The sequence below is a fragment of the Acanthochromis polyacanthus genome, chromosome 1 (genome assembly GCF_021347895.1).
Source record: "Acanthochromis polyacanthus isolate Apoly-LR-REF ecotype Palm Island chromosome 1, KAUST_Apoly_ChrSc, whole genome shotgun sequence".
Taxonomy (NCBI): domain Eukaryota; kingdom Metazoa; phylum Chordata; class Actinopteri; family Pomacentridae; genus Acanthochromis; species Acanthochromis polyacanthus.
Window position 1 is genome coordinate 59,291,726 of NC_067113.1, and position 14,907 is coordinate 59,306,632.

Below are 14,907 nucleotides of genomic sequence, written 5' to 3' on the forward strand. Positions count from 1 at the left end.
CTATAGTCCCTTACAACAGCCCAAAGGGTGACCCAAGTGCTTCACAGTGAAAAACAAGAGAATAACTTAAAAACAACACAGTAACTTAAAACAGAACAAACAATCACACTCACCCTCACACCTACAGGCAAATTTAGAATAATCAATTAACCTCAGCACATTTAATGGACTTTGACCTAATTGTTTTTGGATTTCAAGGCAGGCCATGCCTCACAGTTGCATCACCTGAAGCCTTTGCGGCTGCCTGGGACGGGACACATGCTCCACAACAAACCCATTGGCTCTTTTCCAGTGTACGTGCCTCCAACACTCTGATCTTTTGATACTGCAAAGCAACAACAAACACAATATCCATCAGGCAAGTGAACAGTAAAGTCAAAGGTAGACAGAAAACAACTGACTCCTCAATGCAGAGTGGAATCTATACCCAGTAAATCATAAAGACAGCATGAAAACAAGCTTTTAGAAACTTTTGGTATTTACAGTGCCTTGTGAAAGTATTCGTCCCCCTTGAACTTTTCAACCTTTTGCCACATTTCAGGCTTCAAACATAAAGATATAAAATTTTAATTTTTGTCAAGAATCAACAACAAATGGGACACAATTGTGAAGTGGAACGAAATTTATTGGATATTTTAAACTTTTTTAACAAATAAATCGTGTTAGGATCCAATGTATTCTCTCTTTTAGCTCCATTTTGGGTCTCCACCAGGTCCCAGGGGGAAATATTAGACTTTTGATTTGCTACACAACAAAATACCAGAAAGAATTGATTATAATTTTAATTATTTTTATGTTGCTGCACAATGATTACTTGTTATGTAGCCGTCCAGGAGTAGCATTAAATACTTTCTCTCTTTTAGCTCAGTTATTGTTCTCCACCACCTCCTAAAGGAAAAATCTGGCTTTTTAGCTGCTACATATTAAAAATGTCTGAGTAGGGGCTTCATTAGTGTTATTATATTGTAAAATGATCACTTGTTATGTCGCAGTCCAGAAGTAGCATCCACTGTTTTCTCTCTTTTAGCTCCTTTGTGGGTCTCCACCACCTTCTGAGGGAATTATTGGGCTTTTAGTTGCTAAATACTAAACCACCTGTTGCACTGTTAGCATGCTATAAATAGCACAGGCATCTGAGCCATATATTAGATCTTTGAACTGATCAAAAACCAAAATTTTAAAACACCCAAACAAACCAATGAAAGGTGCATTTGCATCTCGGTTTCATAAGGATCCACAAAAAAAGGACCAAACCCACCGTTGACGGTTCCTCTGTGGTCACTCGTGTAGAACCCGAAAGCCTCCCAGTAGTGATCATCCTCAGAGCGGTGGAGGGAGCGAACGGTCACCGGACGTCCTGGAGGCAGATTCTCCACAAGGACCTTGAACTTCTCGTCCACCAGACCTCGAGTCGGGAGGACGGAGACAATCGGAGGAGTCCGAGACATGACCAGTGAACGTCTGTGGAGAAACGAAAACATGACGGGCTGCATCGGGATGGATTCTAAAAGCCTTTCTGTCCATGATCTACAGACAGACCAGTAAATTACTGATGTTCTGTCAGTGATTTAGTGACAAGAACAACCATGAAACATTCACAAATGGTTTCACAGTTGTGTCAAAGAATGCAGAATTTTTTATGGTCAACTGAACAGCATCACAGGTGAGTCGTTCAAGAGCCACTGGGAAGTTGAAAAAAATCACACGCTTCTTCAGTTTTTACAGTTCGAAGACAAAGTTCTTGTTAAACCGGTTGAGTGTTAACAAATAAGACTAAGGGGTTAATTTAAAAAGTCAGTTTCACATCCATCAAACCTTTGGCTGTAAACAAGGAAAAATGACAAGTTGGTCTCAAAAACCATCAATTAGTTCTTAATGCAAATAAATCTAAGCTCTGAAGAGACACTAAAAACCAACTTTCATTTGACGAAAAGCTTCTACTGTGTGCAAAAACTGTATGAGAGGGTGATTCCACAGTTTGTTTCTGTATCTAGGAAGAATCACAACAGAACATCAGAGTAGATTTAAATCAAAAATCACCATGATTAGACTGGTCAAATCTAGAGTAGAATAACAAAAAATTCACAAAACAGTTTAAAATTCTGCTTTAGACACGTTAAACATTTATTCTATGCTGAAAGACAGGAGGAAAAAAATGATAATTCCACATTTTTCTGCATTTAGACCGCATTAGTCCAGGTCTAGATCTAAAACCACCAAACTTACACCTGCTCAGTATGGACTAAGCAAAGGAGTGCAATCCAGAAACATTTTAAAAGTCAGTTTCAAATCTGAAAAACCTTTCATTGTAGTAAAAAGAAAAAAGGTGAGTGGGGGTGTGGAGGGGTGCCCACTACTTTTTCTGCATTTCGACGACATTAGTCCAGATCTAGATCTAAAACCACCAAACTTAGACCTGATAAATCTGAACTAGGACAACAAGTCGACTCCAGACAGTTTATAACCCACCATCAGATGCATTAAACCAGGGATGTCAAATTCATTCCACAAAGGGCCGGTGTGGCTGCAGGTTTTTGTTCCAACTAAGCAGCATCACACCAGACCTGACTCATTTAATCAATAGATCTCAGTCTCCAGACAGGTGATTGGTCAGACTGTGTGCTCTAGGCTACAGCATTTAGTTCCAACATATCTACAGCACACAGTCTGACCAATCACCTGTCTGGAGACTGAGATCTGTTGATTAAATGAGTCACGTCTGGTGTGATGCTGCTTAGTTGGAACAAAAACCTGCAGCCACACCGGCCCTTTGTGGAATGAGTTTGACATCCCTGCATTAAACCTTTACTTCATTCATAAAAACAGGAAAATGGGCCAATTTGCCACTTTTGTTTTGCATCCAGATCTCATTACGCAAAACCACTGGACTCAAATGAATCTAGTACAATCCAGAGACACTTTAAAGTCAGTTTCAGATCCGGAAAAAAATATTATTCTTGTAAGAAAGCGAAGTTTCCGCAGTTTTTTTCTGCATTTAGCCCACATTAGACCAGATCTAGATCTAAACCCACCAAACTCAGACCTGATAAACCTGGACTAGATTAACAAACAGACAAGAAATAGTTAAAAACTATGTTGAATATGCATAAGAAACTTTATTCTATGTGCAAAAACAGGATGAAAAGGTGATTTTTGTGGCATTTTTCTGCAACTGGACCACATTTTACTCAGTCTAGATCAAAACCCACCAAACTTAGACCAGTTCAATCTGGATGAAGTTAACGTGAACTCCAGAGACAGTTTAAAACCAACTTTTAGATTAATAAAAAACCTTAATATGTCAGATTTAGTACTTCATCTGCATTTACACCACATTAGATCTAGATCTAAAACCACCAAACTTAAGCCCCTTTTTGGTAGACCTGGTTCCAGTTCTAGTTTGGAGGCAGTGCCTGACTTAGCACCAGTTCTTTGTGTTCCACCAGCTGAGCACCAGCTCAAGGCTCCAAAAACCAGTGCTTTTCAGGCACCAAGTATTTGCTGGGCCAGAGTTGAGATCCGACTACGTCACGGGCTGGGGGAGGGTTTACGGCGACCGATGATCAATGGTGAAAACACAGAACCGCCATTTTTAAACAGCCGAACAAGTGTTCGTAGTAGTGTTTAGTGTTTCTGTTTCGAAAACTAGTAAATATGGACACTAAATCCAAGCAGCAGTGGTCTGAGGAGGACCACCTTGAACTGTGGTCTTCATATGAAATTCAATCAAAGTTAGAGGGAGGCTCTCGGACAATGCTGGTGTTCAAAATGATCCAGAGGGAGATGGCTGTAGACGGTACAAATGGAGCCTCGACTAACTCCTCAACAATCATTAAAAAGCTCAAAAATGACTACACGGACGAGAAAAGGGAGCTGGGACAGCAGTTGTCGGCCAAAAAGAGCCCCCATTTTGACTGGCTGCAATCCGTGATTTCCAACCTGAACACCCCAGCAGAGCTGGAGTTGATGCAGGCCGCCGTACGGACCACCGAACCTGATCCTGGTAAGTTTTATTTCTCAAACATCTTGCTGTTAGCCTGCTATGAATACGTCAGCTACAACAGTTCCGCATCAGTATTATGAATGTTCCGCCAGCTAATGTGGTCCGGACACAGGATCAGTGATCAGAGGTTGACTATTGTTTGCTAACCAGTTAGCCGCTGCTAACCAAACAAGCTATGAAACAACATCTTATAAAACCTGAGAAAAGCAGCAGCAATATTTCATTACAAGACCTGTATTCAAAACCTCCCACATTGTTACACAATGGCCCATTAATCATATTACTGAACTATATGGTTATCACTGAAATTTCCCTTGAAGAACCAATAAACTGTTTGCTAACATTATCACTAATACGAGTCTGAAACTGATTCAAATGATCAAATTAACACAATGAAGTAAAGGGTACTGGTAGTGTGCAGCTATTTTTATAATTTCAAGGTAAAATGCTGATTTGTAGCCTAAGCATGAAGTGTAGAGTCAGAAGGTGGGCGTAACTAAGTGACGACAGAGGCGCGACGATTCTGACAGAAACAACCGGAAACAACTAGCCTAGCCGCGCTAGACAACCCACGGCAACGAATTTAATTCTCTGCCAGGGTTGACAACAAAACGACAACAGTCGTGGAGCTCCATTAGCACCGACTCTGAATAATCTTTCTCTTAACATGTCTGTAATATACTTGAGCTTCACCCATTGACTGTATAAATAAGGTTTCAGCGAACTACCGCATCCTCCGATTTCCGGCGCTCTAGGAACTATGTCAGCCTATTCGTTGCGCTGATTGGTTGTATACCTACCCAACTGCTGCAGAGTGATTTGAAAGACAACCTTTTAGCCCGCCTCCCTCCCTGTCGAGAGTTCCTAGACCCTTGTGTCTTCAGAGCTGGGTCTAGCGCAGCTAGGCTAGCTGATTTGTGATTTTCCAGTTTTTCAGATGTGGAAATTCAATGCACTGATTTCTTACACACAGATACTTTTGGTGGTTTTCAGTTATGCCTCAAACAAAATAAGGCGTTTAGCACTGCTGGAAATGATTACAGGTATTTTTGCAACATTTTATAACGTTGTATGGACAAATTAATAATTAATCAATAAATGGAGAAAATGGTTTTAAATTACAGATGCTATCAACAACATTTCTTGTTCATTTTATTTAGTTGTCAGTCTTGGATGATGAGGTCCATTTACCGGGAGCACTACTCTGCAGCTCATCCTCTACAGACTAAATCAGATAGATCTGTTTAGACTATGCAGACATCAACATGATCAGTATGTTATCTTTTGGCCCATCCTAAAATCACAAAATAGAACATTTACTTTAAGTTAACTGTGTTCATGAATATAGAAAACAATTACTAACAACTAGTACGTTTTTGGGTGCTTTTATGCAGTATCTGGAGAGGTCAGAGGAACGGTTCTTGGAACAGATCAGAACACACCAAGACCTGACCTCTGCCATGCTCCAGAATATCCAGAGACCAAGACCTGACCTCTGCTATGCTCCAGAACATCCAGAGGATGGATGGAAATTCAAACACCTTGGTTGGACTGATGGGACGCATGGTGTTGGTGCTGGACCGACTGTCTCAGAAATAAACTGCATTGTCCACTATTTTTGATCTTTAGTAGAAAAAAAATCTTTTTTTGTAAAATCTTTTCCTTTTTGGCCATTTAAGTTCACTTGTATTTTTACTCTTGCACTTTGGGTGACTAAAAATATATTTTTGATGAAAGATGCGTGTTTTGTCTATAATTTACAGAGACTTTATTCAGTCTTCAGTGCACACTTCTGTTACACACATTTTGACAGATAATCGGTTGTGATTTTCAAGCAGATTTTAGTCTGAAACATAGCAGCAACATATGCTGTTTTTTTAATTGTCACACCAAGCTAGATAGATAAACTGCACTACTGCTGCAGATATATTATTGAAGTGTGCTTACATTACATGTAACCATACACTACTCACAGTTATTCAACTTTCAGGTGAAATTTATGGAAAATGTCAAAAGTTTATGATATTATACCATGAAAGTAGTGCATTTAAGTAAAAGCAAGCAATAGTGATTTCCTCATCTCAAACTATTTATTGAAATAAAAGCTAACAGTAGTAGTGGGTATATCACAATACAAATGTCTCGTGACAGTTTGGACAGAACAGCAGCCTTTACCTGAAATCCGGTACAATTGTGTCCCACCAGTGGCGTGATCGCAGATGTGCCCAGACAACAGCTGACCTCTGCCTCGCAATTAGCCTTAGAACCATCTATAAAGACAAACAGATATTATCATTATCATCCAACCCGGTCTCACGGGGATTCGTGAAACTGTGACGTAAGTTTTTGTTTCGGTTTCGTGCGCACCAACACGATGTCGTCATGTTTTTCGTGCAGCTCCCCACGAACGAAACCCGCTGTGGTAATCACATCTGAAAGTGGTTTATACCGGCGGATTCATGACGATCTAAGCTGTCCATCGGCGTTTGCAGCCGCCGCCACGGCCACAGGACATTCTTTAAATTCCTATGCGAATTTGTCGGATTCATGACGATCTAAGCTGTCCATCGGCATTTGCGGCCGCCGCCGCGGCCGCCAGACATCCAGCCGCAGCGGCAGCCGCAAACGCCGATGGACAGCTTAGATTCGGCGGATTCATGACGATCTAAGCTGTCCATCGGCGTTTGCGGCCGCCACCGCGGCTGCCACCGCAGCCGCCACTGCGGCCGGATGTCCGGCGGCCGCCACGGCGGCCGCAAACGCCAATGGTCAGCTTAGATCGTCATGAATCCGCCGGTATAAACCACTTTCAGATGTGATTACCACAGCGGGTTTCGTTCGTGGTGAGCTGCACGAAAAACATGACGACATCGAGTTGGTGCGCACGAAACCGAAACAAAAACTTACGTCACAGTTTCAGGATACCCCGTGATGTATCATCAACGTATTGCGTTTGTTTAACCGCTACGTAGTGGATGCAAATGTAGTCGAAGCTAAGAGGCTAAGCTAACGCTAACACACCACCGTTAAGAATCAAAACATCTCTGATGATTACCAGTCTTCTCAAACGTAGTCGCCGTTGCTTGTGACTACACTGTAATATGTAATTTTGCCTGTTTGTTATCTTAGCATATTATTCTATGTCAGTTTGACAAAACTTTACTGAATTCTTCATTATAACATAAATGTACAAGTTGACAGTGTCTCAACTACAAAAAAAAACGGTAAATTGAAACCTTAAGTCCACCTTCATTGGTAATCTATGTCAACGTGACTGTTGATGTGGCGCCTGCGTCATCACGTATTTGCAACCCTTGTCCAAGTGCATTATGGGAAACCGGCTGGTGACTTCACGCTCTTTTCTTTGGAAGCAGACTGCTCTGGGCGTTATCAGTCCCTCAAACGCTTTTTAAGGTGAGTTAAACTGGTTGTAACTTCTAATTTACTGGAGCTACGAAAGTTATTGGAAGTTTTACTGATATATATGTAATCACGTTGGATATTTTTAGGATTTTTTGGGAAGATTTTTACTCATTTTTTGAAAATATTTACAATAATTTTCTTGCCAGATTAGTTTTTTTTTTTAAATAAAACTTTTAAGGAATTATTGGAATTTTCTTCCTGAAGGTTTTGCACATTTTCAGAAATTTGGGGATTTTTTTTGCTGAATTTTTGGATTTTTTCAGACAAGAAAACAATGTTTTTTGGTGTCCGTAAATGAAGACAGCAAAAAACAGCAGCTCTCAATATGGTATCTTCGTGAATACATTTATATGTAAGTCTTAAATTTTGTAATCGCTCTTTGCATTTGCGGGTTTTAGAAATTACGGTGGTAGTCAATTATTTGTACCCTTGTTTTGAGCATGCAAGATTCCCGCCCCACAGTGATGATATGTGATATACAAGCTTTTGTGCCATCTTAAATGGATAGTTCAGATTTTTCATTTTTTTGGTTAAACAGTATGAGATACTTGACAATGTATTGCTTACAGTAGATGGTGATTGGCAAACTCCCAGTTTGGAAAAGCAGAGGGCTCCTGGTGTATGAAGTTAAGCTATGTGTTCCTGTGGACAAGGTCAGATGCAGAATGTATTTTAGCCACATAAAAAAAACCTCCCCTAAACTCTATTTCAACTTAATTGTACACTGTATATATAGTTTCCCCCATTTTGCCATGTCAGCACACAGCCTGGCTTAGGAGAAAGTGACATTTGGCCTAAATAATGTCACTTTCCCATTAAAACATGCTGTCTGGTGGCAAGTCAAAGCTGTGAAAATATTCTTTTTTTTTTTTTTTTTTTTGTCCTGTCCGGCAACAGAGCAGGCAGAATGAGGATCTGGCTGCTGCATTGTGCCATACAAGTTTGCTTTTCCAAGGGGAGTTCGTAAGTATAAGACTCCCCTTGATACTGTACAGTAATTTATTTAGATTGAATACTTGTTGATTAGTTAAATATACATAAATTTGCCGGACCTGAAAGGGGAAAGGCAGGAAGAGAGAAACGAGAAAAGGAGAAAAAAAACAACAACAAGAGGGGATAGTGAAGAGAAAAGGAAAAGTGCAAGAATACAATTATCTTTCAATTGAAACCGACACAACAGATAACAAGCTAGTACACCTTAACAAAGACACACCGGAACGCATCCTACGGGTTTTGTTAGGAAACACAGCTAGTAATTATTCAGATCGTCTATGTGAAACACACAAACTGAGGAAACATGTCTTTTGATATTTTGGCACCAGGACCAACTTAACACCCCCCAAGACAACATGGTTGCTATGTTCACATGCAGAGTACGGTGCAATTGTGACTGTGATCATGCAACTATGACCTCTGACCTCCTTGAAGGCCAGAAGCGGGCCTGAGAGCCCACAAGACCCAAGCGAGCCGGCAGCAATCCCAGAGTAGAGATCTGAGCCACCAAACCACGAGGACGACCACGGACCGGCCTGGAAGGGGGCAGAGGGAGAACCCGGCCAGGACCTCCAGCGTCCAGCAGGGCCGGGCCCCAGGCGACCAAGATCGGGTGTGAGATGTGAAAATATTCTAAATATATAGAAGCACCCTTTTCAGCTAGTACAGCCATGAGTCTTCTTGGGAATGACGCAACAAGTTTTTCACACCTGGATTTGGGGATCCTCTGCCATTCTTCCTTTCAGATCCTCTCTAGTTCTGTCAGGTTGGATGGTGAACATTGGTGGACAGCCATTTTGAGGTCTGTCCAGAGATGCTCAATTGGGTTTAGGTCAGGTCTCTGGCTGGGCCAGTCAAGAACGCTCACAGAGTTGTTCTGAAGCCACTCCTTTGTTATTTTAGCTGTGTGCTTAGAGTCATTGTCCTGTTGAAAGGTAAACCTTCGGCCCAGTCTGAGGTCCTGAGCACTCTGGAAGAGGTTTTCCTCCAGGATATCTCTGTACTTGGCCGCATTCATCCTTCCTTCAATTGCAACCAGTCGTCCTGTCCCTGCAGCTGAAAAACACCCCCACAACATGATGCTCCCACCACCATGTTTCACTGTAGGGATTGTATTGGGTAGGTGATGAGCAGTGCCTGCTTTTCTCCACACATACCGCTTAGAATTAACACCAAAAAGTTCAATCTTGGTCTCATCAGACCAGAGAATCTTATTTCTCATAGTCTGGGAGTCCCTCATGTGTTTTTTGGCAAACTCTATGCGGGCTTTCATGTGTCTTGCACTGAGGAGAGGCTTCCATCGGGCCACTCTGCCATAAAGCCCCGACTGGTGGAGGGCTGCAGTGATAGTTGACTTTGTGGAACTTTCTCCTATCTCCCGACTGCATCTCTGGAGCTCAGCCACAGTGATCTTTGGGTTCTTCTTTACCTCTCTCACCAAGGCTCTTCTCCCACCATTGCTCAGTTTGGCTGGACGGCCAGGTTTAGGAAGAGTTGTGGTCGTCCCAAACTTCTTCCATTTGAGGATTATGGAGGCCACTGTGCTCTTAGGAACCTTGAGTGCTGCAGAAATTCTTTTGTAACCTTGCCCAGATCTGTGCCTTGCCACAATTCTGTCTCTGAGCTCCTTGGGCAGTTCCTTCCACCTCATGATTCTCATTTGCTCTGACATGCACTGTGAGCTGTAAGGTCTTGTATAGACAGGTGTGTGCCTTTCCTAATCAAGTCCAATCAGTTTAATTAAACACAGCTGGACTCCAATAAAGAAGTAGAACCATCTCGAGGAGGATCAGAAGAAATGGACAGCATGTGAGTTAAATATGAATGTGGCTGCAAACCCAGATAGCAAACTATGGGTGAATCAATGTTGAATCTATGTTGAGACCTAACGTCGAAATTATACAGAAAGTGCAAGGTTGATAAAATGTTGAGTCAACGTTTGCTTTTCAACCATAAATCACACTTTACCCAGATGGCAAAAGATGTTAAATCAATGTTGAATTAGGGTTAAGAAGGTTGAATTGTGGTTACGGTTGAAGATTGATGGTTGGATCAACGTTGATTCAACAACATTTTGTCAACATTGAAGTTTGTGTTTAAAAGATACCATTGAATCTACATTGTATTTTGGTTTAATTAAAATGTTTGACAGGTCAATGTTTAATTAATGTTGAATCTATGTTTGCAAACATGTAATCTATGTAAGCAAACATTGACTCAACATTTTATCAACCTTGCGCTTTCTGTATAATTTCGACGTTAAGTCTCAACATAGATTCAACATTGATTCACCCATAGTTTGCTATCTGGGAAGGGTCTGAATACTTCTGACCATGTGATATTTCAGTTTTTCTTTTTTAATAAATTTGCAAAAAATTTCTACATTTCTGTTTTTTTCTGTCAAGATGGGGTGCTGAGTGTACATTAATGAGAAATAAAATGAACTTTTTTGATTTTGGCAAATGGCTGCAATGACACAGAGAGTGAAAAATTTCAAGGGGTCTGAATACTTTCCATACCCACTGTACGTCAACCAACATCAGTTAAACTCCACGGAAAAAAATCTGAACTATCCCTCTAAATTCTGGCTGTTGTATTTAATTATTTTTCGTAAAAATAAAGACTTGTTCAGTGTTTAAGCATAGATTAAAGCATACTTTTTGACCTTATTATTTTTTGCCTTCATTCAACAGATTGAAGCAGAGGTGTACTCTTTCCATCTGTTGATCTGAAGCTCCCTCTTTGCTGGTATCTGATGAGGTTCTTTGAGCTGTACAAAGCAAAGAGTGATGGAAGTGTTCACGTTGTTCTTTTGTGCCTCACTCATTCCCCACAAACATGAGACTTGCATGGGTCACTGAGTTGATCCAAAGAACTGTTCAGATATGCCACAAACAAGTTATTAATTAGAAATGTGTTCGTCAGGGTGTTTTAAGAGTGATTCCTAACTTTGGGATTGGGATTCTTTTGTGCCTCACAGTTTAAGTTTTTTGAATCCATGAAGTTAAAATGGAAGTAAGAACATTTGTGAGATGGATGCACTGATTGTGATTAAGTATTTTTGTATTTTTCTTGTTTTTGAGACAGTTTCATCATGCTGCTGCGCATCATCCTGACTGAAGATGACATTAGAAGGGTTGCCACTGATAACTTCTACTCACTCAAAGACCCAACTTGGATTGGAAGGAGACCTCGTTGTTCAATTTCAAGACCCTGGCTTTGATAAAAACTTTGCAATTTAAGTAGCATTTCAGAGCATCCTGAAGATAAAAGTTAAAGTGTTGTTGATTTGTCTGCACCTGACAGCATTTTCAGTTTTATGGTGAATACCAGGTGAGCGCATGTGAAGCCACTTGTTTTCTCAAGGGCAGTATTGATCATATTGATACTTTTTTATCTTTCCATTGTATGCAGGATATTAAGTCACCAATAAATGTGACATTGATTAGATGTTAGTTGGAGGTTGTCATGTGTCTCTTACAAACTAATTTGCCCTAGTTATCTAGAGGTTACTGGAATATTTATTTTGTTAAATCAGTTTTAGGTTTTGCTAAACACAGTTTGGAATGGTTAGGTTATTTTTTGGACATTTTGACAAAGATTTTGTAGTTTAAAGAATTTGAAATGGAGTTGACAAAATGCACAAATTTAAATTGAATGTACTAAGACAAACTTAACACAACATACCACTTCAGTTATGTTGAAATGGGTTTTTAAGTTCAGTAAATGTATTAACTTAATTCAAATGAGCAGACATGTTTCATGAACCTGAATTACATATAAAAGTCCAAATAACTACCCTGAACAGTGAATTAATAAACAAATATTAATCAAAAGAAACTGAAAACAAAAGCTCACACAATTACCTATTTTAATTGACCTAGTTCAAACAACTACCCCAAAGAGTTCAATAAATTACCAAATCCAAATTAGCTAAACTCATAAAGGGGGGGACACAACAACAGATATTTATTCAAGATAACAAAATAAGTTTGTTGACTTAACTCAAAATTTTAAGGCAGCCCTTTCACTCATAATTTTAAGATGAAACAACGTGTTACATTTTACAGTGCAGGCTGAAGACAGGTAGTTACTAACAGTTTGATTATTTGTTGTTGGATCACAGTGTAGGATTGCAAAGTCAGGAAGGGCACTTTCATGTTTACGGTGGAATGACTCTACTCCAACTTCGCTCCTTGTCAATGGAAAAGCAAACTGGTTCTGAGGAGGCACAAGATTTGAACCAAAAAAGTGCCGGCACTGAACCAGAACCGAACTAGCACCAGGTTCTTTTTGGTCAAAATGGAGTATTAGACCTGTTCAATATGGACTAAACTAAAGAGTGTGATCCAGACACTTTATCAGTCAGTTTCAGATCTGGAAGACCTTTAATTCAAGTTTTAAAAAAAGTAGAGTTTCCACAATTTCTTCTGTATTTAGCCCACGTTAGACCAGATCTAGATGTAAAACCACCAAACTTAGACCTGATAAACCTGGACTAGGACAACAGGTCGACTCCAGAGACAGTTTACAATCCGCCAAGCCTCAACTTCACTAAAATAAACAGGAAACAGGTCAGTTTACCAACTTCTTGTATCTTCAGCAGCTTCTAATGACGTTCAGCTGATCCCAGAACAGATGAAAACTCAACACAACTCTTCAGGGATCCGGTACCGTCTCTACGGGGACTGTCGGTCGGTCTTCAGTGTTGTTTCCGTTCGAGTCTCCGCCTCCTCCTGACATGCGCGCTCCTCAGTGAACCGGGGGCGCGCTTCCTGGAGGCTGTGTGTGCGCGCGAGGAGAAGTTGACCTCCTACCCATTTAAAAAAAAACAAGCAAACAAGCTGAGTGGTTAGTGCTTCGTTTGTGCTGCTTTGTGGCTTTAAAATGTTTGTTTTTGCTGCTGGAGTTTTTGAGATATTAAAGATTATATTTTAGGTCATCCAGAGGTCATCACCCCCCCTCCAAAATGAACCAGACTGGTCTACTTTTATAGTGCTTCATTTGTGCTGATTTGTGCTGTTAATATTTTCGTTTGTGCTGCTCTACTTTCTGAGACATTACAAAGTTTTGATTAAAGGCCATTGATTTTTTTTAAGATGCTTGTTGATTCGCTGTGACAGACTGCTATTTGTGTAGTTTTTAATGGGGAGTATGGAATGTTCTTAATGCTGTTTATTTTTCAATACATTTTTTTTTAAATTCACACGCTCCTAAATAAACCTTGAAGCAATTGCATTTATTGTCTTATGGCAGAAATGTGATTGCTGAAGTAAAGATGAAGCACACTTCATTAAAAATGTAAATCATTTATTAACATAAAAATGCATTTTACGCTTTTTAACTGAACGTTATTGAACAAATTTATACACAAAGGCACAAAGTCATTTAAAGAATGACATTTTCTAGCAACAGCACAGATTGGACATCCGCAGATGTTATTACGTTAGGTATTATACACGTTATATACATTAACACACTATACACGTTGCAGACCACAGACATCAGTTCGGGTCAAGCTATGTGATCATCTGTCAATAAAACTTGTAATATCTCTGAAAGTATAGCAGCACAAACGAAAATATTAATGGCACAAATCAGCACAAACGAAGCACTTTAAAAGTAGACCAGTCTGGTTCATTTTGGAGCAAGTTGGGGGGATGATGACCTGTGAATGACCTAAAAAATAATCTTTAATATCTGAAAAACTATAGCAGCACAAACAAAAATTGTAAGGGCACAAATCAGCACAAACGAAGCACTAACCACTCAGCCTGTTTGCTTGGATTTTTTAAATGGGTGGGGGGTCAGCTTCATTGAGCTAAGAAGAAGCAACGCAACAGGTGATGTAGATCGGGTGACATCAAATCTGCAGAACAAAATCAGCTCTCTGGACTTTAAATCCATTCTGCGTACGGTCTTTGTGTTTCCTGAGGGATTTATTTCTTCAAATGCCCCAGCAGCATGTTGACCCCAGGATGTTTTTAGATTCTAGTCCAGGATGCTCGACATAAGAGGACACAGAATATTTACAATGAGATGCAAAGCGACAAAAAATTGACACAAAATTAATTCAAATAGCCGCGAAAAGGCTAGAAAAAAAGACTAACAGCGATTACAAAGACACACAAAATGACGACAAATCAACAAAAAATGACCACAAATAGAGACAGAATGACTACAGAGACACAAAAACAGCATAAAGAGACATAAAATAAACACAAAATGACACAAAGCAACTACAAACAGGACAGAATTATTCAGGAAACACAAAACAGAGACATAAAATGACTACAAAAAACACTAAACCAAACCAGAAACCAACTACAGACAGGATGAGTCTTATTTATTATTTCTATTTATTATCAGTTTATTTAAAAAGGGACCATGTACAATATTAAACATAAATGTTTCCATTTGATGCATTGTACCAGAGACAGCTTTAAGCTCATTTTCATCTGCAGTCCCTTAGGTCTTTGCTGCAGTTG

General features: G+C 40.0%; 1 protein-coding gene across 6 annotated transcripts in view; it reads right to left on the minus strand.

Moving 5' to 3' along the window:
* Positions 1-13,159, minus strand: part of LOC110971323 (bile acid-CoA:amino acid N-acyltransferase-like) — a 47,246-nt gene extending 34,087 nt beyond the window's left edge. For 2 of the 6 annotated variants that reach the window (XR_007942663.1, XM_051949784.1), the window contains exons 1-4: positions 13,004-13,159; positions 6,179-6,273; positions 1,259-1,461; positions 226-325 (exon numbers count right to left, since the gene is read on the minus strand). Coding sequence is in view for 5 of the 6 variants with exons in the window: in XM_051949784.1 (XP_051805744.1) it covers positions 226-325; positions 1,259-1,461; positions 6,179-6,273 (398 nt within the window). In the remaining variant the exon portion in view is untranslated. Of the gene's footprint in view, positions 1-225; positions 326-1,258; positions 1,462-6,178; positions 6,274-6,370; positions 6,459-7,993; positions 8,069-13,003 lie in introns of those variants that run through there. The other 4 variants (XM_051949791.1, XM_051949800.1, XM_051949785.1 and 1 more) reach the window with 4 other exon arrangements.
* Positions 13,160-14,907: the final 1,748 nt, after the last annotated feature.